The sequence below is a fragment of the Oncorhynchus tshawytscha genome, linkage group LG10 (genome assembly GCF_018296145.1).
Source record: "Oncorhynchus tshawytscha isolate Ot180627B linkage group LG10, Otsh_v2.0, whole genome shotgun sequence".
Lineage (NCBI taxonomy): Eukaryota > Metazoa > Chordata > Actinopteri > Salmoniformes > Salmonidae > Oncorhynchus > Oncorhynchus tshawytscha.
The window spans coordinates 17,531,948-17,555,431 of record NC_056438.1 but is presented as its reverse complement, the minus strand read 5'-3'; the positions used below and the strand labels follow the sequence as shown (position 1 = coordinate 17,555,431).

Below are 23,484 nucleotides of genomic sequence, written 5' to 3'. Positions count from 1 at the left end.
TTTAGTTTCTGTCTGTAGGCAGGGAGAAACAAAATGGAGTCGTGGTCAGCTTTTCCGATTGGAGGGCGGGGGAGGGCCTTATATGCGTCACGGAAGTTAGAATAGCAATGATCCAAGGTTTTACCAGCCCTGGTTGCGCAATCGATATGCTGATACAATTTAGGGAGTCTTGTTTTCAGATTAGCCTTGTTAAAATCCCCAGCTACAATGAATGCAGCCTCAGGATATTTGGTTTCCAGTTTGCAAAGAGTCAAATAAAGTTTGTTCAGGGCCATGTGTCTGCTTGGGGGGGGGGATATATATGGCTGTGATGATAATCGAAGAGAATTCCCTTGGTAGATAATGCGGTCAACATTTGATTGTGAGGAATTCTAAATCAGGTGAACAGAAGGACTTGAGTTCCTGTATGTTGTTGTGATCACACCACGTCTCATTAATCATAAGGCATACGCCCCCGCCCCTCTTCTTACCAGAAAGATGTTTGTTTCTGTCGGCGTGATGCGTGAAGAAACCAGCTGGCTGCACCGATTCCATTAGCGTTTTTCGAGTGAGCCATGTTTCCGTGAAGCAAAGAACGTTACAGTCTCTGATGCCCCTCTGGAATGCTACCCTTGCTCGGATTTCATCAACCTTGTTGTCAAGAGACTGGACATTGGCGAGTAGTATGCTAGGGAGTGGTGCGCGATGTGCCCGTCTCCGGAGCCTGACTAGAAGACCGCTTCCTTTCCCTCTTTTACAACATCGTTGTTTTGGGTCGCAGGCTGGGATCCATTCCATTGTCCTGGGTGGAAGGCAGAACACAGGAAAGTCATATTCCTGGTCGTACTGATGGTTGACGTTGCTCTTATATTCAGTAGTTCTTCCCGACTGTATTTAATGACACCTAAGATTACCTGGGGTACCAATGTAAGAAATAACACGTAAAAGAAACTAAATTCTGCATAGTTTCCTAGGAACGCGAAGCGAGCCGGCCATCTCTGTCAGCACCTGAGTGAATTTTAACTATAGACCAAGTCAAAGTGTACAAATATTTGGGAGTGCTGGCTGATGACAAGCTGAGCTTCACTATTCATGTGGATAACTTGAATGAAGCTCAGGCTGAGAATAGGTTTTTATTCCCGGCATAAGGCTTGTTTTTCTCTGGAGGTTAGGAAGGAGCTGGTACGATGTACATTACTGGTGGTTGCAGATTTTAGTAAATATATATATATGGAGGCCTCAACCACTACACTGAGTGTACTTGATTCAGTATATCATGCAGCCCTCGGGTTCATTACCAATCAAAAACCCATCATTATGATCTCTACGGACCTTGCGTAGGCTGAAACACTGGTTTATAAGGCCATACTGGGTAAAATGCCACTTTATCTCTGTTCTTTTTTAATCAGGTCAGTAAATAAATATAAATTACTGTCCCATTCTCATTTGCTTTAACAGTACCAAGAATTAGAACAGGTCATGGTAGAAATAGTTTTAGTTCCTCAGCTTCATGGTCCTGGGACTCTCTCCTGAACATTTTAAAATGTGATGATGTAGTCACATTGATGGAGTTTAAACACTTGATCGATGTAAATATCATAGAAGACTGTAATTGTCTTTAGGACAGCTGTTTTTTAGTTATGATATCCCTGTTTTTTGACTGATATATAATTGTTGCACTGTATGTGTGCTTTGTTTAATGTTGTGTTAGTGTATGTAAGTTGTTTTGTCTGAAACTTTATTCCCCCTGATGCTGTTGAACCAGGTCTCTCTTGAAAAATAGATTTTATCTCAATGAGAAAAACCTGTATAAATAAAGGTTAAATAAATGTAAAAGAATAAGTGTCTTCAATGCATCAGGGCATAGATTCTACAAGTGTCAATGAACAAGAGTGTTTCCCTGCACACAGACACACACAAACAAGTGAACACACACTTCCCTAACATAAGACCCTTATCAGTTTGGCAGCTCTGAAGACTTTGTTAAGCCATCAAGGACAAGCATCTCAAACATGCTTGAAAGTAGTGGGTGGTTTAGTAATGCTTCCAATGAAAGATTAATAACCCATTTGTCCTTGCAAATAAGAAATATCAGTGTTATCCATAGGTATTGTTTGAGTCACTGTCACGACTTCCACCGTAGTCGGTTCCTCTCCTTGTTCGGAAGGTGTTCGGCGGTCAACTTCACCGGTCTTCTAGCCATCACCGATCCACCTTTCATTTTCCATTTGTTTTGTCTTGTTTTCCAACACACCTGGTTTACAATTCCCTCATTACTTGTTGTGTATTTAACCGTCTGTTCCCCCCCCATGTCTGTGTGTGAAATTGTTTATTGTCAAGGTTGGCACGCTTCCGGCTGGTTTGCGCCAGGTTTTGTTTTATTACCCGTGCTTTGTGGCAGCCGGTACTTGGTACTTAGGTTTTTGTACTTTGTGCTGCCTCACTTGTTCGTTGGACATTTGTTTTGTGACGCGGTTGCGTTCTGTGCAAATGATTGCCTTAGTAAAGTGCTTTGTCCACTCATCTCTGCTCTCCTGCACCTGACTTCTAGGCACCAGCTACACCCACCCATTGACAGTCACAGGGATGTCACTGGCGGGATTTGAACCCAGGTCTCTCACAGAAGAAGCCAAAGTCTTACTTGTTAGCCCAATAGGAAATTCATTATTAGGAATCACATCTGCTCAGTAACACAGTGAAATAATTTAGTGTTAACACTCTTCCTTTCATTGACCTGAGTTGCTATTTATTGAGTCACAGGGACAGTCAGTGGATTTTCCTCGCAAGGCAGACACACACAGACAGACAATTTACCCTCATTATAGTTTGTTTTGGGAGTGTTTAAACAAACCATGATTTAATAATGCCAGGGCTTTTCTTTCCCACATGGTGGAATGTAGATATTTAAATTACAGCACACTGGTTCAGAAGTGTTTAGAAGTAGAGAACAGCGTTGCAACATCCCTCTGAAACTCAAAGAAATTCAATGACTCCTGAATTTTTTATACATTTTTTTATTTAACTAGGCAAGTCAGTTAAGAATGAATTCTTATTTTACAATGATGGCCTTGCCAAACCCTCACCTAACCCGTAGGACACTGGGCCAATTGTGCACCGCCCTTTGGGACTCTCAATCACGGCCGGTTGTGATACAGACTGGGATCGAACCGGAGTCTGTAGTGATGCCTCTAGCACTGAAATGCAGTGCCTTAGACCGCTGCGCCACTCGAGAGCAAAAGTAGTCTAAGTAGTACCAGTCTGTTGAGCTTTAAAGCCTCTGTCATTCCATTCCTTGCTACTCTTATTCATCTGATAATATTTGGAGTGTTAGCTAAACATCTGGCATCCAGACTACGACCAATGACTTAGACTCCCTGGAACATTGCTACTGGACGTGTGACTGTGTTACGCACGCCTCTTGGAGGAGGGAACGCAACACCCTGCAACACTGAACTCCACCTGGAGTGAAACAGGTATGTGACTGTAGGTGTGGGTAAGGATGACAGAGGCAGAGAACAGGGAATGTATTCTTCCTTCACACGGTAATTTGGGGGAAAGGGGCTGGACAGAACCAAAGCAAAGAAAGTAAAAGTTAAAGAGCCCCCTCTCCTACCTTACCTACCTATCCACGACTTACTTATTCTTAACGCCACCTGGCGCACTAACAAAAATACAGGGGATGGTCCGCCCAGATCTTACCTAGTGTGCATAGACAGAGTACATACTACGGGTATATGTATGCCCGCAGGCCTCTTGCCTAAACACCCCCAACGTGCCTTCCCCTTCAGGAACAAAAACAGAATAATTACTAACTTAAAGTGAACAATTTCAATAATCACAAACAGTCCTTTTGGCATACACATACCTCAGCAGGACCAGCTACAAAATACTTTACAACAATTTTACCAGACCAGCAACCAACACAGCACATACATACCAAGAAGCTCACTTTCCTAACAAAGGGACACTGGCTTTTATCCAGCTGCAGAAGGAGTTTGTAATTGCAAACAGCTGAAAACAACCCATCTAGAGGCCGCCACCGTTCTTTTTGCTCATGGCCTATGAAGGCATTTTCAATTAAACCGCTCTTCCATGTTCTGCAGAAGAAGTGATGGATATTGGTTTCTGCTGTACCTGTATCAGCGACAGAATGAAATTACTGGAAAGGCAGTGGCAAGACTTGGATAGTTTCTATGAGCGATTTGATCCGAAATACAATGAACTGGGAATGGCAGAACGCAAAACTCATAGTAAACAGCCGATCAGAATAGAGAGGGGGTGAATCTACTACAACATACTGGACAATATCAATGTTCAGATGAGAGCCAGGTTTTACCACCTTGGTGAACTTCATTTCCTTGACTTAATTGACTGCAAAAAAATGTCACAAAAGTTCAACACCAGTAAACGAGAGCCGTTCAAAATATGACATGTACTTAAGGCTGGTCTTGTCGGAGTGTACAGTTCACAAATGGTACAAGACAAATCACCTGGGCAGCTCCTCAGCATTTAGTTCTAGCATGACCTGACACAGTGTCTGAGGCGGTACAGGGCTCAATTGAAAGTGCCTTCCCATCCTCAGACCTCAACACACGTCACTGGTTCAGTGTCCATACAGGATGGAAGGAAGGTGTCTCATAAAAAGGGGATTCTAACAATGAAAAGTGGTGAGTTTTTTGTGAAATTTTCTGGCAGAGAAGAGCTGCTGTTCAGACATGCATTATGTGGGAGGGGAGAAGAGGGGAGGCGGGTGGGTGGGTGGGTGAACACTAATGTTACCAGATGCAAGACTTGGCGTGCTTCCCCTCAACTCTGGTATGTGGTCTCTCGAGTCACTTCCACAGAGCTCAGACCATATAATATGTCTCTTTCCATGATGCAGCAGACAGAATCTAAACTGGAGACGAGAATAGCAACTCAGCAAAGAAAACTGTTGAACTCAGAAATTCACTGCAACTGAAGAAGAAAAAGAAGAAAACTGCAGCTGGCTTACTGGTATACCTTCTGACACAACAGCCACACTGCAACTACAGTCTACAGAGTCAAGATCATCATGAATACTGCAATGACTGTTATTGTTCTTCTGGTGTGCTCAGACGTCATCTGCATGATACAAGGTAACTGCTTAAAAATCTGTCTGTAGAACTTTTGATGACAATTAGTATTATGTTTTAATATTTTGTAGAAAATTAAACATATCTAACTATAGAATTGTGGACTATGGGTGTGAACTACACTACCGGTCAAAGGTTTCAGAACACCTTCTCATTCAAGGGTTTTTCTTTATCTGTACTATTTTCTACATTGTAGAATAATAGTGAAGACATCAAAACTATGTAGTAATACATATGGAATCATGTAGTAACCATAAAAGTGTTAAACAAATCAAAATGCACTTTATATTTGAGATTCTTCAAAGTAGCCACCCTTTGCCTTGATAACAGCTTTACACACTCTTGGTATTCTCTCAACCAGCTTCACCTGGAATGCTTTTCCAACAGTCTTGAAGGAGTTCCCATATATGCTGAGCACTTGTTGGCTGCTTTTCCTTCACTCTGCGGTCCGACTCATCCCAAACCATCTCAATTTGGTTTAGGTCGGGGGATTGTGGAGGCAAGGTCATCTGATGCAGCACTCCATAACTCTCCTTCTTGGTCAAATAGCCCTTAGACAGCCTGGAGGGTCATTGTCCTGTTGAAAAACAAATATAGCCCCACTCATCCCAAACCAGATGGGATGGCATATCGCTGCAGAATGCTGTGGTAGCCATGCTGGTTATGAGTGCATTAAATTCTAAATAAATCACAGACAGTGTCACCAGCAATGCACACCCACACCATAACGCTTCCTCCTCCATGCTATACAGTGGGAAATACACATGCAGAGATCATCCGTTCACCCACACCGAAGCCTCTCAAAGACACAGCGGTTGGATCTAAAAATCTCCAATTTGGACTCCAGACCAAAGGACAGATGTCCACCAGTCTAATGTCCATTGGTCGTGTTTCTTGGCCCAAGCAAGTCTCTTCTTATTATTGGTGTCCTTGAGTAGTGTTTTCTTTGCAGCAATTCGACCATGAAGGCCTAATTCACACAGTCTCCTCTGAACAGTTGATGATGAGATGTGTCTGTAACTTGGAACTCTGTGAAGCATTTATTTGGGCTGCAATTTCTGAGGCTGGTAACTCTAATGAACTTATCCTCTGCAGCAGAGGTAACTCTGGGTCTTCCTTTCCTGTGGCGGTCCTCATGACAGCCAGTTTCATCATAGTGCTTGATGATTCTTGCGACTGCACTTGAAGAAACTTTCAAAGTTCTTGAAATGTTCCGTATTGACTGACCTTCACGTCTTAAAGTAATGATGGACTGTCATTTCTCTTTGCTTCTTTGAGCTCTTCTTGCCATACTTGGTCTTTTACCAAATAGGGCTATCTTCTGTATACACCCACCCTACCTTTTCACAACTGATTGGCTCAAATGCATTAAGAAGGAAAAGAATTCCACAAATTAGCTTTTAAGGCACACCATTCCAGGTGACCACCTCATGAAGCTGGTTGAGAGAATGCCAAGAGTGTGTAAAGCTGTCAAGGCAAATGGTGACTATTTGAAGAATCTCAAATTTAAAATATATTTAGATTTGTTTAACACTTTTTTGGTTACTACGTGATTCCATATGTGTTTTTACAATGTTGAAAATAATAAAATAAAGAAAAACCCTTGAATGAGTAGGTGTTCTTAAACTTTTGACCAGTAGTGCGTGTTATTAATTTCTTGCAATAGCCACTAAAACGTCAAGGCCGGGTTTCAATCCGTATAATATTGTCAATAACATTGCCTTTAAAAGGTAAATTATCTCTTTGGCTGAGATCAGCAAATGTTGTGCAGTAAATGTTGCAGATGTCTGCTCATTTAGAAATTACTTTTAAATGTCAAGATTGCTGTAACATGGTTTCAGAGTGAATCCATACTAAAGCTGGTATAGGAAATTGTTGATAAATGAGGAGGGAGACTAAAGTGTTTTGTTTGACTTTCTCTTTAATTCTCTACAGGGAGAACTATAGAAGATCCTCGGTGCCGGTGTCCTACAGTACATACAGGGGGGGTGAATATCAGTTTAATCAGGAAACTGACCTATTACCCTCCTCGCTCACACTGCTCTAAGGAAGAACTCATGTGAGTTATTGTACTATACAGTGCTGTACTGTCATGTAATGTACTGTACTTACAGAAAATGAAATGCACACTCTCCAAATATATATTTAAATGATCAATTCAATAATTAAATTTGATAAAAAAATCTCTCTCCCCCACAATTTTTCTTTCTCTCTCCCCCCCCCCGCCTCTCTCTCTATCAATCAGTGTCACACTGAAATCCGGAGGTTTGCTCTGTCTCGACCCAAATGGGAGCTTTGCCAAAAAACTGATTAAAGGACAGACCAAAGTGTAAGTTTATATATGTATTGTATTGCACAAGCTATGTTAGTCAGAATTCTGTTATTCTTTATAAGTTATTTTTGTGAATTTAGTTGTTCAATATTAGCAGTATTTTGTACACTATATATATATATAAAAACTCTGTTTACTGTTTCTATGTGTGCCATTGGCTTAAGGAACATGAGCCATACATTTTCCCTGAATTAAATATGGTTTGAAGTACAGTATCTCTACCACGTAACTCAAAGGGTTAATCAGCACACCTTCTTCTCTCCTACAGAAATCAACAGCGTCAGAATCAACGTTCCATTGAGACTCTCTCCACACATACTACCACTAGCACTTGATTTGTCTGGCACTGGAAGCTGTTCCACCCTGCAAACCCTCTAGGGGCTTGCCTCTGAAGCGGGGTTGGCCCAGGTCGAGCCAAGAATGGGAGACCGTAACCAGAACGACTGGTGTCGGAGCACCAGTAGGGGGCACTGTTTCCTCTGGTCCAAAGAGACATAAATCCTTTCCTGCATTGACATTACCCACTGGCCTAATGGGTGGAATGTAATTCATGTTTCATAATTTCATAATTAATTAATGTATATATTTTTTTTGTTGTTGCCGAAAATCCGGTGTTTCTATGTGAAACAGTTTTGTTATATTTCTGTCTTCTGTGGTGTATATTGTTAGGTTCTAAATGAACCTAGTAAAACTCTCTTGACGGTTAGTAAAGCTTAAACCAAGTTTATTCGCCCATTGGGTCAATACAGCTGCTTCAGACAAAAGACAGATTCACACAAGCACTGATATTTAACCCTTTATCCTATGCTGAGTCTCCTCCTACACATCTGAATAGCCAATACATCTCTGTTGCTAGACAGAACCTTAGTGATACCTGTTCTTCCTCACTTCATCTGACCTGACCTCTAACCCAAAGTGCTTACTCCTCTTATCAGTGCTGCCACATGTGATCATTTTCCCTGCACTCAGCACATTCCAAGCTTAATTGCACCCACCATATACCTTCCTCCTACAGATAACCATGAACTTCTGGTGTAAACCCTCTCCAGACCATATCACTCAATATTTTAATAGGATACCTGATAATTAACCCTATTTCAAGTTTTAGGAGTCAGAACCCAGAATCCATCAATATAAAGTAAAATATTTGGGTGCAAACTCAAAATGATATACATTTCAACTATATCTGACATGATACAGGTGTCTTCTTTTTTAAGCCCATAACCATGTGTGTGAAGTATATACTTTTGTTTCAAATGTGGATTTGTTTAAGACTACCAAGAAACAATCTGTGTGACCCTGATATAGCCCACTGCAGTAAAAGGTTTAAATCAATGCGTCAGGACAGTGATGGAGACACTGCCCTACGAAGAGTGCCATCCTTTTATATATCTTTATTAATGTTTATATATACAGTATAGGAATAATATAATAGTATTGTTGATATAAAACCTGTCTTTGAGGTATTTATTTTCAAAGGAATTTCATAAGTTTCTTGTCTGTATACAAAAGGTGTTTTAAAAATAAATAAAACAAACAATAATAGGACATAGATTAGTTAGTTGATCAAATAATGGATGTACACATATCACACCTTGAGCACTGCACAATGATTGTATTCTTGGACAAATGTACTTTATTTAATACAACTTTTAACGAAACAGTATACCTGTTCTGCCAAGTCTGTCTCCGTGCCAAACCAGACCATAGCATCAGCTCTCATACCCTATATGCCGTGCTCTACTGTACCAGACTGTAACATATCATATATACACTGAGTGTACAAAACATCAGGAATTCCTGCTCTTTCCATGACATAGACTGGCCAGGTGAATCCAGGTGAAAGCTATGATCCCTTATTGATGTCACTTGTAAAAATCCACTTCATTCAGTGTAGATGAAGAGGAGGAGACGGGTTAAAGAAGGATTTTAAGGCTCTTCGACAATTGAGACATGGATAGTTTAAGTGTGCCATTCAGAGGGTAAACGGGCAAGACAAAATATTTAAGTGCCTTTGAACAGGGGGGTATGGTAGTAGGTGTCAGGATCACTGGTTTGTGTCAAGAACTGCAATGCTGCTGGGTTTTAAATGGGCTAGCATCCCTGTGAAACGCTTTCGACACCTTGTAGTCCATGCCCCAACAAATTGAGGCTGTTCTGAGGGCCAACTCAATATTATGAATGTGTTCCTAATGTTTTTTACACTCTGTGTATATGTCTTGCTTGGAAAAACCAACAACCACAAGTCCACGACACAAGTCCATCACCACCCACAGTTCAACAACGAGGCCATCCCTGAGCTATACAGACAAATAAACACAACCTGACTCAGTTACAGTACATTACCCATCCTGACAACTGACCCTCATTTTCAAGCTTCCGGAAGTGTGATCTAAGTGGGAGAAAAAATACACTAGTACACCAGAGTACATATAATATCTGCATAAGTGCAATGTAATTACTAGGTGTTACACAGGATTTTGCTAGTTAAAAGGAAGTGTATCTTGATGGGTACTTACTTGTTATTATAGTGTAACGATAGCAGGTGGTGGAAAAAGTACCCAATTGTCATACTTGAGTAAAAGTAATGATACCTTAGTAGAAAATGACTGAAGTAAAACTGAATGTCACCCAGTAAAACACTCCTTGAATAAAAGTTCAAATGTATTTGGTTTTAAATATACAATACTTCAGTGTCAAAAGTCAAATCCTTTCACATTCCTTATTAACCAAATCAGACGACACAATTTTCTTGTTTTTAAAATGTATGGATAGCCAGGGGCACACTCCAACACTCAGATTACAACATTAAGACAAAAAACATTTACATTTGTTTGGAGAAAACAGAAGGATGAATAAACATGTGGATAGAGTCCATTCCCTAATTTACAATTCCATAATTTACATAATTTACTAACGAAGCAACTATGTTTAGTGAGTCCACCAGATCAGAGGCAGTAGGGATGACCAGGGATGTTGTCTTGACAATGTGTGAATTTGACCACTTTCCTGTCCTGCTAAGCATTTGAAATGTAATGAGTACTTTTGGGTGTCAGGGAACATGTATGGAGGAAAAAGTAAATCATTTTCTTTAGAACTGTAGTGGTGTGACGATCGTCGTAATGATGAGACCAAGGCGCAGCGTGCATAGAGTTCCACATACTTTTAATAAAGAGAAACTCACTGAACAAAACAAATAAAGAACAACGAATGAAACGTAAAGCTATACAACTAGTGCAGACAGGCAACTAAACATAGACAAGATCCCACAACTAACAATGGGGAAATGGCTACCTAAATATGATCCCCAATCAGAGACAATGATAAACAGCTGTCTCTGATTGGGAACCATATCAGGCCAACATAGACATACAAACACCTAGATGACCCACCCTAGCCACAGGGAGAAACAGCTTACTATGGGCAGATTGTGGGGTTAAAGTAAAAGTTGTCAAAAATATACAACACCAGTCAAAACTTTGGCCACACCTCCTCATTCAAGGTTTTATTGAATGTTGTACTACTTTCTACATTGAAGAATAATAGTCAAGTCATCAAAACTATGAAATAACACATGTCAAATACATTTTATATTCGAGATTCTTCAAAGAAGCCACCCTTTGCATTTCAATAAACAGGTGTGCCTTGTTAAAAGTTCATTTGTGAAATTTCTTTCCTTCTTAATATGTTTGAGCCAATCAGTTGTGTTGTGACAAGGTAGGGGTGGAATTTAGAAGATAGCCCTATTTGGTAAAATACCATTTAATGGCAAGAACAGCTCAAATAAGCAGAGAGAAACAACAGTCCATCATTACTTTAAGACATGGAGGTCAGTCAATACGGAACATTTCAAGAACTTTGAAAGTTTCTTCAAGTGCAGTTGCAAAAACCATCAAGTGCTATGATAAAACTGGCTCTCATGAGGACCACCACAGGAAAGGAAGACCAAGAGTTACCTCTGCTGCAGAGGATAAGTTAATTAGAGTTACCAGCCTCAGAAATTGCAGCCCAAATAAATGCTTCACAGAGTTCAAGTAACAGACACATCTCAACATCAACTGTTCAGAGGAGACTGTGTGAATCAGGCCTTCACGGTCAAATTACTGCCACTGTGTCTTCCTATTGTCTCGGCCTTAGGCCTATACATCACAGTGTCAAGGCATACAGTATGAACTAACAGGTTATAGAGCAAACAACGCAATTATCATAACACATAGGCTGTAATTACCTGGCTTGGTTTCCACAGTGATTTTACCCACCCACCGCTACTGATTTTAGAAACGTAAGAAATAGGATAAGGTTGTCAGCATGGGTAATGTACTGTATAAGTACACACTCATTACAAATAAGTTCCCCACAAGATACACTTAATTTTACTTAGCTAAATCCTGTGCAAAAAGTAGTTACTACATTGTACTTAGCAAACATTTTTCATGACTCTCCTGGTCGAGGATCCAAGGCCTCACTCAGATCAGCTTGGCAAATGGCTGATGATAGCAATATAAAGAACAATTCAACTATTTTTGTTAAGATAGGAATGTGATTTTGGTTTTCTAATGAGATAATGTTTTTCATGTAATTTGCACATTAACTAAGCCACACACCGAATGCGGACAGAAGAGTGCTTAAAAGGACTCATTAAGAATTAACATATTCAGACCAGCAGACGTGAAGCGTGAGCTAAACGTTACAAATGGTTGAAACGCTAAGACCAAAAAAGTTTAGCTGTGGCTACACGGCTTAAAATGGTTAGAACTTTGAATATCCACACGAGGTGAAGAAAATAAAGATCCAACCTTAATATTGCCAGTCTGCAGCTGGTCCTAGAACTTTGACTAAAGACACAAGGTGGGAAGTAAGAAAATCCCATCTCAGACAACCATTGGTGCATCTGAATATCTGTTCTATTTGAACACTCCACTACAAGACGAAGTCAACTACAAAGAAGAACATTGTGACCTCTGGTGGACAACCAGAGTGTTACACCCATCGCACCATTCCCCATAGAAGGATTTATTGGTTTCAACAGAGAGATGACGAACAAAGACATCGACGCGTAAATAAACTCAGCAAAAAAAGTAATGTCCTCTCACTGTCAACTCTGTTTATTTTCAGCAAACTTAACATGTGTAAATATTTGTATGAACATAACAAGATTCAACAACTGAGACATAAACTGAACAAGTTCCACAGACATGTGACTAACAGAAATTGATTAATGTGTCTCTGAACAAAGGGGGGGGTCAAAATCAAAAGTAACAGTCAGTATCTGGTGTGGCCACCAGCTGCATTAAGTACTGCAGTGCAAGTTCCCAGACATTTCTGGGGGGAATGGCCCTAGCCCTCACCCTCCAATCCATCAGGTCCCAATGCTCAATGGGATTGAGATATGGGCTGTTCGCTGGCCATGGCAGAACACTGACATTCCTGTCTTGAAGGAAATTACGCACAGAATGAGCAGTATGGCTGGTGTCACTGTCACGCTGGAGGGTCATGTCAGGACGAGCCTGCAGGAAAGGTACCACATGAGGGAGGAGGATGTCTTCCCTGTAACGCACAGCATTGAGATTGCCTGACAACAAGCTCAGTCCGATTTTGCTGTGACACACCGCCCCAGACCATGACGGACCCTCCACCTCCAAATCAATCCCGCTCCAGAGTACAGGCCTCGGTGTAACGCTTGTTAGAACCAAAACAAGAACCCCTTAAAAGTATGTGTTACCAAATGGCCCTTCAACTTGACTCAGATAAATGTCCCTTAAATCTTGTCCAGGACAGGAGACCAATGATGTAATGCTACTGAAGTGGACACAGAGTTGCAGTGAAGCTGGATAGACAGTTTAAAAACTGTTCAGAGTTTGGCTTGAATAAAGGATTTTATTTCTCTTAACTATTGCTGGTTAGAGTTGGAGCTATTGTGATGGTGTGTCCATTAAAATACAAAGAGGAGGTTGCATTTAACAAGTGATAAAGGACAAGTGTGAGGAATTTTCCTACAGATACTGAATCTACAGGTAACTGCCAAAATAAATGCATGGTATATTCAAATGTCAGGCATGATACTAATCACGCCATTGCTTCATTGGATGGACATACTATAGACCAAGTCCAAGTGTACACATATTTGGAAGTGTGGGCTGATGACAAGCTGAGCTTCACTATTCATGTGGATAACTTTAATGAAGCTCAAGATGAAAATAGGTTTTTATTACCGGCATAAGGCTTTTATTTCCCTGGAAGCCAGGAAGGAGCTGGTACGATGTACATTACTAGCGGTTACAGATTTTAGTGATGTTATATATATGCAGGCCTCAGCCACTACACTGAGTGTACTTGACTCAGTATATCATGCGGCCCTCAGGTTCATTAACAGTGAAAAACGTCTAACACATCATTGTGATCTCTACAGAGCCGTTGGCTGGTGTCAACGGGTGTATAGAGGCGAAGTCAGGTGAAGGAGAGTAGAGTGATGTAAACAGGCGCACTTGTCACGTTCTGACCTTAGTTCTTTTGCTATGTCTTTGTTTTAGTATGGTCAGGGCGTGAGTTGGGTGGGTTGTCTATGTTCCTTTTTCTATGTTTTGGAATTTCTGTGTTTGGCCTGGTATGGTTCTCAATCAGAGGCAGCTGTTCATCATTGTCCCTGATTGAGAACCATATTTAGGTAGCCTGGTTTCACTTTTGAGTTGTGGGTGATTATTTTCCGTGTTAGTGTTTGTTACCACACGGGACCGTTTCATTTGTTTCACTTTGTTATTTTGTATTTTTGTAGTGTTCAGTTTGTCTTATTAAAATGGACACTTACCACGCTGCAAATTGGTCCGACCTCTCTTACTCCTCATCAGAGGAAGACGACGAACGTTACAGCACTTTTATTTTAGTAGCAAAAAAGAGAGCAGTACATAAATCAAATGCGCTCAAAACACGGAACTGTCACGCCTTGGTCTTAGTATTTTGTGTTTTCTTTATTATTTGTTCAGGCCAGGGTGTGACATGGGTTTATTGTGTTGTCGTATTGGGGTTTTTGTAGGCATTGGGATTGTGGCTGATTAGGGGTGTGTCTAGCATAGGCTTGGCTGCCTGAGGCGGTTCTCAATCAGAGTCAGGTGATTCTCGTTGTCTCTGATTGGGAGCCATATTTAGGTAGCCTGGGTTTCACTGTGTATTTTGTGGGTGATTGTTCCTGTCTCTGTGTGGTGTTCACCAGATAGGCTGTAATTAGGTTTTCACGTTTCGTTTGTTGTTTTTGTATTTATTTAGTTATTTCATGTATCGCTATTTTTTCATTAAAGAACATGAGTAACCACCACGCTGCATTTTGGTCCGACTCTCCTTCAACAGACGAAGGCCGTTACAGGAACATACAAAAATAAAGCGCATAATAAAACACCACAAAAACATGAAACAATTACACACAAAACATGATGGGAAACAGAGGGTTAAATACAAGTAGATTGATTGGGGAAATGAAAACCAGGTGTGTATGGAAACAAGACAAGACAAATGGATATATGAAAAATGGCGCGGCGTTGGTTGGAAAGCCGGTGACCTCGATCGCAGAACGCCAATCCGAACAAGGAGAGGAGCCGACTTCGGCGGAAGTCGTGACAGCTGGTCGTCATTGACATTGCGTAGGCTTTAACACTGGAACACACTGATTTAAAAGCCATCAGGGGTAAAATGGCACTTTATTATTTTTTAATCAGGCCAGTAAATAAATATAAATTACTGTCCCATTCTCATTTGCTTTAACAGTACCAAGAATTAGAACAGGTCATGGTAGAAATAGTTTTAGTTCCTCAGCTTCATGGTCCTGGGACTCTCTCCTGAACATTTTAAAATGTGATGATGTAGTCACATTGATGGAGTTTAAACACTTGATCGATGTAAATATCATAGAAGACTGTAATTGTCTTTAGGACAGCTGTTTTTTAGTTATGATATCCCTGTTTTTTGACTGATATATAATTGTTGCACTGTATGTGTGCTTTGTTTAATGTTGTGTTAGTGTATGTAAGTTGTTTTGTCTGAAACTTTATTCCCCCTGATGCTGTTGAACCAGGTCTCCCTTGAAAAATAGATTTTATCTCAATGAGAAAAACCTGTATAAATAAAGGTTAAATAAATGTAAAAAATAAAATAAAAAGGAAGGACCAACATAAAGTGTTTTGAAGTATCTTCAATGCATCAGGGCATAGATTCTACAAGTGTCAATGAACAAGAGTGTTTCCCTGCACACAGACACACACAAACAAACGAACACACACTTCCCTAACATAAGACCCTTATCAGTTTGGCAGCTCTGAAGACTTTGTTAATTAAAACCAGTTAAGCATTAGGGGGTGCTATTAAAAATTTTGGATGAAAAACGTTCCCGTTTTAAACAAGATATTTTCTCACGAAAAGATGCTCGACTATGCATATAATTGACAGCTTTGGATAGAAAACACTCTGACGTTTCCAAAACTGCAAAGATATTGTCTGTGAGTGCAACAGAACTGATGTTACAGGCGAAACCCAGATAAAAATCCAACCAGGAAGTGACACATTTTTTGAAACCGCCTCATGCCAATGACTCCTTATATGGCTGTGAATGAGGTACGAATGAGCTTACGTTTTCCACATATTCCCCATGGTGTCTACAGAATTGTGACGTCTTTTTACGCATTTCCATTGAAGAATAGCCGTAAGGGACCATATACAGCACGTGGTCACAGGGTGTCTCCCGCAGAAAATCTTGCGTAAAATACTGAGGTAGCCATTTTTCCAATCGCTTCTTATGAGAAACCAATTGCCTCGACGGATATATTATCGAATATATATGTTAAAAACACCTTGAGGATGGATCCGAAGTTATTCAAAGGTAAATGATTTAATTTGGTTGCTTTTCTTATTTTCGTGAAAATGTTGCCTGCTGCCAGCAGAGCCTAGCATAGCATTATGCCATGATAAACTTACACAAATGCTTGTCTAGCGTTGGCTGTAACGCATATTTTGAAAATCTGAGATGACAGTGTGATTAACAAAAGGCTAAACTTGTGTTTGAATGTATTTAATTTGCGATTTTCATGAATAGGAAAAGTTTCTAGGGGTATTTATGTCCGCTGCGTTATGCTAATTCGTTTGAGGCTATGATTACGCTCCCGGATCCGGGATTGCTAGTCGCAAGATTATTAAGCCATCAAGGACAAGCATCTCAACCATGCTTGAAAGTAGTGGGTGGTTTAGTAATGCTTCCAATGAAAGACTAATAACCTATTTGTCCTTGGAAATAAGAAATATCAGTGTTATCCATAGGTATTGGCAGCAGTATTGTTTGAGTCACAGAGATGTCACTGGTGGGATTTGAACCCAGGTCTCCCACAGAATAAGCTAACATCTTAATTGTTAGGAAATATCTTATTATGAATCGCATCTGCTACAGTAACACAGAGAAATCATTTAAAGTGTTAATACTCTTCCATTCATTGAACTGAGTTGGTATTTATTGAGTCACAGGGACAGTCAGTGGATTTTCCTCGCAAGGCCACACACACACAGACAGACAAATTACTTAAATTTTAGGTTGTTGGGGAGTGTTTAAACAAACCATGATTTAATAATGCCAGGGCTTTTCTTTCCGACATGGTGGAATGTGGATATTTAAAACATAGCACCCTTTGTGCAGCTGATTCATAAGTGTTTAGAAGTAGAGAACAGTGTTGTAACATATCTCCTCCCTCTGAAACACACTGAAATTCAATGACTCCAGAATTGTTTATTTAACCTTTATTTAATTATGTCATGCCCTGATCTGTTTCACCTGTCTTGGTGATTGTCTCCACCCACCTCTTGGTGTCTCCTGTTTTTCCCCTTTAGTCCCCAGTGTACAGTGCCTTGCGAAAGTATTTGGCCCCCTTGAACTTTGCGACCTTTTGCCACATTTCAGGCTTCAAACATAAAGATATAAAACTGTATTTTTTTGTGAAGAATCAACAACAAGTGGGACACAATCATGAAGTGGAACGACATTTATTGGATATTTCAAACTTTTTTAACAAATCAAAAACTGAAAAATTGGGCGTGCAAAATTATTCAGCCCCTTTACTTTCAGTGCAGCAAACTCTCTCCAGAAGTTCAGTGAGGATCTCTGAATGATCCAATGTTGACCTAAATGACTAATGATGATAAATACAATCCACCTGTGTGTAATCAAGTCTCCGTATAAATGGGGAATACTTTCGGAAGGCACTGTATTTGTCCCAGTGTTTCCTGTCTCTCTGTGCCAGTTCGTCTTGTTTGCCAAGCAACCAGCTCCTATTTTTCCTAGTCTGTTTTTTCTCTAGCCCTCCTGGTTTTTACCCTTGCCTGTCCTGACGTCGAAGCCGCCTGCCTGATCACTCTGCCTGTTCTGACCTCGAGCCTGCCAATCGCCTGGTACTGTTTGAATTCTCGCCTGTCCCCGACCTGCCTTTTGCCTACCCCTTTTAATATAATAAATATTGGAGTTCAACCATCTGCCTCCTGTGTCTGCATTTGGGTCTCGCCTTGTGCCCTTATGAACAAGGCAAGTCAGTTAAGAACAAATTCTTATTTTACAATGACGCCCTACCCCGGCCAAACCCTCACCTAACCCGTATGACACTGGGACAATTGTGCGCCGCCCTATGGGACTCCCAATCACAGCCGGTTGTGATACAGCCTGGTATCGAACCAGAGTCGCCGCTAGCACTGAAATATAGTGCCTTAGGCCTCTGTGCCACTCTCAAATTTTATTAAGGCACAGAGATACCGTGACGAGATCCTGAGGCTAATTGTGAGACCCATTTTTTTAAGGCATCTGTCTCGTTGTGTAAATGATTGGAGACAGGCGCAGGAAGACGTAGTAGGGGGTTTTAATACTTCACCCAAAAAGACAACATACCATGAAAAGGCACAGGGACGAAGCACAAAACAAACACGTATACAAAAACACAGGGATGTAACCCAAATAAAACAGTGAGGGTAAACCTCTAATGAATAAACAGGACACGTAATAACAATTGCACAATACAGACAGCTTGAAAGCCGAAACAACAAAGCATAGGTACTCAGTAGGCCAACAGACATGGGAACAATGACTGACCAAGACAATGCTGAACAGAGGGCAAATATATACAATTACTAATCAGGGCTTCCAGAACTGGTGCATAGAATGAGCAGCAGAACATGGGGGAACCGTGACAGTTTTTGTGACCAACTGATGCATATCTGTATTCCCAGTCATGTGAAATCCATAGATTAAGGCCTAATAATTTATTTCAGTTGACTGCATTTCTTATATGAACTGTAACAGTAAAATCTTTGAATTTGTTGTATGTCTCGTAAATATTTTTGTTAGACTATTACATGCCTTTGCTGATTTTTATTTATTTTTACAGTTAGCAACCCATCTAGAGGCCGCCACCGTTCTTTTTTCTCAAGGCCTATGAAGGCATTTTCAATTAAACCGCTCTTCCATGTTCTGCAGAAGAAGTGATGGATATTGGTTTCTGCCGTACCTGTATCAGCGACAGAATGAAATTACTGGAAAGGCAGTGGCAAGACTTGGATAGTTTCTATGAGCGATTTGTTCCGAAATACAATGAACTGGGAATGGCAGAACGCAAAACTCATAGTAAACAGCCGATCAGAATAGAGAGGGGGTGAATCTACTACAACATACTGGACAATATCAATGTTCAGATGAGAGCCAGGTTTTATCACCTTGGTGAACTTCATTTCCTTCGCTTAATGGACTGCAAAACAATGTCACAAAAGTTCAACACCAGTAAATGAGAGCCGTTCAAAATATGACATGTACTTAAGGCTGGTCTTGTCGGAGTGTACAGTTCACAAATGGTACAAGACGAATCACCTGGGCAGCTCCTCAGCATTTAGTTCTAGCATGACCTGACACAGTGTCTGAGGCAGCACAGGGCTCAATATAAAGTGTCTACCCATCCTCAGACCTCAACACACGTCACTGGTTCAGTGTCCATACAGGATGGAAGGAAGGTGTCTCATAAAAAGGAGATTCTAACAATGAAAAGTGGTGAGTTTTTTGTGAAATTCTCTGGTAGAGAAGAGCTGCTGTTCAGACATGCATTATGTGGGAGGGGAGAAGAGGGGAGGCGGGTGGGTGGGTGAACACTAATGTTACCAGATGCAAGACTTGGCGTGCTTCCCCTCAACTCTGGTATGTGGTCTTTCGAGTCACTTTCACAGAGCTCAGACCATATAATATGTCTCTTTCCATGATGCAGCAGACAGAATCTAAACTGGAGACGAGAATAGCAACTCAGCAAAGAAAACTGTTAAACTCAGAAATTCACTGCAACTGAAGAAGAAGAAGACTGCAGCTGGCTTACTGGTCTACCTTCTGATACAACAGCCACACTGCAACTACAGTCTACAGAGTCAAGATCATCATGAATACTGCAATGGCTGTTATCGTTCTTCTGGTGTGCTCAGACGTCATCTACATGATACAAGGTAACTGGCTTAAAAATCTGTCCGTAGAACTTTTGATGACAATTAGTATTATTTTGTAGAACGTTGAACTTATACTGAGTGTACAAAACATTAAGGACACGTAGGAAGCTTTGGAGTCAAAATAGGCCAGCGTCCCTGTGGAACACTTTCAACACCACACCCTGACAAATTGAGGCTGATCTGAGGGCAAAAAGACAATATTAGCAACGTGTCCTTATTGTTTTGTACACTCAGTGTTTATCTAACTATAGAATTGTGGACTACGGGTGTGAACTATGTTATTCATTTCTTGCCACTTACAATAAAGTTTTAAGTCCGGGATACAATCTGTATAACATTGTCGATAATGCGTCTTTTAAAGGCAATGTTACCTTGTTGGCTGAGATCATATTTATGGTAGAAAAAAATATAAATTGGAAATTACCTTTGAATCTCAAGCTCGCTGTAACATGGTTTCAGATCGAATCCCGCCTAAAACTAGATTAGGGGATTGTTTATGAATGTAGAGGGAGACTAAAGTGTTTTGTTTGACTTTCTGTTTTTTCTCTACAGGGAGAGGTATACAATATCCTCGATGCCGCTGTCCTAAAGTACACGCAGGGGGGGTGAATATCAGTTTAATCAGGAAACTGACCTATTACCGTCCTCGCTCACACTGCTCTAAGGAAGAAGTCATGTGAGTTTTTATGCCATGCTGTGCCGTACTGTACTGTAATGTAAGAAAATTAGATGCACGCTTTCCAAATATATTTCAATTATTAATTTAATTAAACATCTCCCTCCCTCCCTCTAACCCATTCTTTTTCTTTTTCACCCCCCTCCCCCCACCCCTTTCTCTCTCTCTCTCTCTCTCTCTGTCTGTCTGTCTCGCTATCAGTGTCACACTGAAAACCAGGGGTTCGCTCTGTCTCGACCCAAATGGGAATTTTGCCAAAACACTGATTGAAAGACAAATCAAAGTGTGAGTCTATGGATGTTTTATTGCACAGGCTATTTTATGAAGTCAGAATGATGTTATTATTTGGAGTGATGGTTGCTGTTAATAGACCTCTGTACGCCTATGTAGATATTCCATTCAAAATCATCCGTTTCCAGCTACAATAGTCATTTACAACATTAACAATGTCTACACTGTACTGTCTACACTGTGCTTTTCTTTCAAAAACAAAGACATTTCTAAGTGACCACAAACTTTTGAATGGTGGAGTACATATATTTATCATGTTTATTTCATTTGATATATTGGGCTCCTGAGTGGTGCAGCGGTCTAAGGTACTGCATCTCATTGCTTGAGGTGTCACTACAGACACCCTGGTTCGATTCCAGTCTGTATCACAACCGGCCGTGATTGGGAGTCCAATAGGGCGACGCATAATTGTCCCAGAGTCGTCCGGATTTGGCCAGTGTAAGCCGCCACTGTGAATAAGAATTGGTTCTTAACTGACTTGCGTAGTTAGATAATGTCATCTATGTGTGCCATAAAGATCATGGGCCATTTACAGGTACACCTGAACACTTGAGTATATGAGGGATACAAATAATGTTGAAAGCAGGTGCTTCCACACAGGTGTGGTTCCTGAGCAATTCCTAAACAATTAACATCCCGTCATGCATAAAAATGCTGGGCAGGTCCAGTTATTTTGGCTACCATGGTTATTCACCCATAGGATGACAATGCCCCCCATCACAGAGCACGACTGGTCACTGAACGGTTTGATGAGCATGAAAACGATGTAAACTATATGCCATGGCCGTCTCAGTCACCAGATCTCAACTCAATTGAACACTTATGGGAGATTCTGGAGCGGCGCCTGAGACAGTGTTTTCACCACCATCAACAAAACACCAAATGATGGAATTTCTTGTGTAATAACGATGTTGCATCCCTCCAATAGAGTTCCAGACACTTGTAGAATTTATCTCAAGGCGAGTTGAAGCTGTTCTGGCTCGCAGTGGCCCAACACCCCATTAAGAGAAAACAATGTTGTTGTTTCCTTTATTTTGTCAGTTACCTGTATTTTCCTCTAAATAAATATGGTTTGAAGCTTCACAGGGTAGGGTACAGTATCGATTCTTCCATAAATATATTCTTCCATGAAGCTTAACAGAGTACACTCTCTATTGTGAAGAAAATGTATTCTTCCATGAAAGTTAATAGAGTACAGGATCTATTCCGCCATAAATATAGTCTGCCATGAAGCTTAAGAGTACACTCTCTATTCTGATGAAAATGTATTCTTCCATAAAGCTTAACAGAGTACAGGATCTATTCCGCCATAAATATAGTCTGCCATGAAGCTTAAGAGTACACTCTCTATTCTGATGAAAATGTATTCTTCCATAAAGCTTAACAGAGTACAGGATCTATTCAGCCATAAATATAGTCTGCCATGAAGCTTATGGATTCTAACATGTATCTCAGAGGGTTAATCAGCACACCTTCTCTCCTACAGAAATCAACAGCGTCAGAATCAACGTTCCATTGAGACTCTCTCCACACATACCACCACTAGCACTTGATCACTCTTTGTCTGGCACTGGAGGCTGTGCCAACCTGCAACCCCTCTGCTGGCTTATCTTTGAAGTGGGGTTGGCCCCAGTCAAGTCTTGAATGGGTGATCGTAACCAGAACAAGTGGTGTTGGAGTGCCAGTAGGGGCCACTGTTTCCTCTGGTCCAAAGAGACTTCAATCAATGAGTCAGGACAGTGATGGGGACACTGACCTAGAAAGTGGCTGTCCTTTTAATGTGTTTATTATATGTAGGTATTTATATTTTATATTTATACAGTATAGACCTGAAGGAATAATGTAATAGTATTGTTGATATAAAACCTGTATTTGATATATTTATAGTCATGTATTCTTTTTTCAAATAAAGCAAACATTTATGGGACATAGATTACTTGTTTTCTCAACAATCTGCTCAAAAATTAGTTGTATGTGTACTTAATCAAAAAATTGATATATACATATCACACCTTGAGCACTGCTCTATGGCTGTACTGTTGGTCAAATGTAGTTCATTTAATTAAACTTTTAATTAAACAGCATACCTGTTTTGCCAAGTTTGTCTCTATGCCATATCATAACATATCATCAGCTTTCATACCCTATATGCCATGTTCTACTAGACTGTACCATATCATATATACACTGACTGTACAAAACATTAGGAACACATTCTTAATGTTGAGTTGGACCCCCTTTTGCCCTCATAACATACTCAATTCATCAGGGGCATGGACTCTACAAGGTTTCCAAAATATTTCACAGGAATGCTGGCCCATGTTGACTCCAGTGGTTTCCACAGTTGTTTCAAGTTGGCTGGATGTCCTTTAGGTGGTGGACCATTCTTGATACACACAGCAAAATGTTGAGCATGAAAATCCCAGCAGCGTTGCAGTTCTTGACACACTCAAAATGGTGCGCCTGGCAAATGCTACCATAACCCGTTCAAAGGCACATAAATATGTGTCTTACCCATTCACCCTCTGAATGGCACACACACAAAATCCATGTCTCAATTGTCTCAACCCTTAAAAATCTGTCTCCTCCCCTTCATCTAC

At 40.6% G+C, this 23,484-nt stretch overlaps 2 protein-coding genes across 2 annotated transcripts; both read left to right on the top strand.

Moving 5' to 3' along the window:
* Positions 1–4,771: 4,771 nt before the first annotated feature.
* LOC112259887 (interleukin-8) lies at positions 4,772–9,091 on the top strand. The gene is made up of 4 exons (XM_024434568.2): positions 4,772–5,096; positions 7,029–7,152; positions 7,339–7,422; positions 7,694–9,091. The coding sequence occupies exons 1-4, from the start codon at positions 5,033–5,035 to the stop codon at positions 7,758–7,760; spliced, it is 339 nt and encodes a 112-aa protein (XP_024290336.1). The 5' UTR covers positions 4,772–5,032; the 3' UTR covers positions 7,761–9,091.
* Positions 9,092–19,594: 10,503 nt separating this feature from the next.
* LOC112259886 (interleukin-8) lies at positions 19,595–22,968 on the top strand. The gene is made up of 4 exons (XM_024434566.2): positions 19,595–19,917; positions 20,470–20,593; positions 20,795–20,878; positions 22,371–22,968. The coding sequence occupies exons 1-4, from the start codon at positions 19,854–19,856 to the stop codon at positions 22,435–22,437; spliced, it is 339 nt and encodes a 112-aa protein (XP_024290334.1). The 5' UTR covers positions 19,595–19,853; the 3' UTR covers positions 22,438–22,968.
* The last annotated feature ends 516 nt before the right edge of the window (positions 22,969–23,484 follow it).

Bases quoted from the DNA above. Each gene is read 5' to 3' on its own strand.
- LOC112259887 (XM_024434568.2), top strand. From the start codon at position 5,033: ATGAATACTGCAATGACTGTTATTGTTCTTCTGGTGTGCTCAGACGTC. The intron at 5,097-7,028 runs GTAACTGCTTAA...AATTCTCTACAG, and splicing joins CGTCATCTGCATGATACAAG to GGAGAACTATAGAAGATCCT. The intron at 7,423-7,693 runs GTAAGTTTATAT...TCTCTCCTACAG, and splicing joins ATTAAAGGACAGACCAAAGT to AAATCAACAGCGTCAGAATC.
- LOC112259886 (XM_024434566.2), top strand. From the start codon at position 19,854: ATGAATACTGCAATGGCTGTTATCGTTCTTCTGGTGTGCTCAGACGTC. The intron at 19,918-20,469 runs GTAACTGGCTTA...TTTTCTCTACAG, and splicing joins CGTCATCTACATGATACAAG to GGAGAGGTATACAATATCCT. The intron at 20,879-22,370 runs GTGAGTCTATGG...TCTCTCCTACAG, and splicing joins ATTGAAAGACAAATCAAAGT to AAATCAACAGCGTCAGAATC.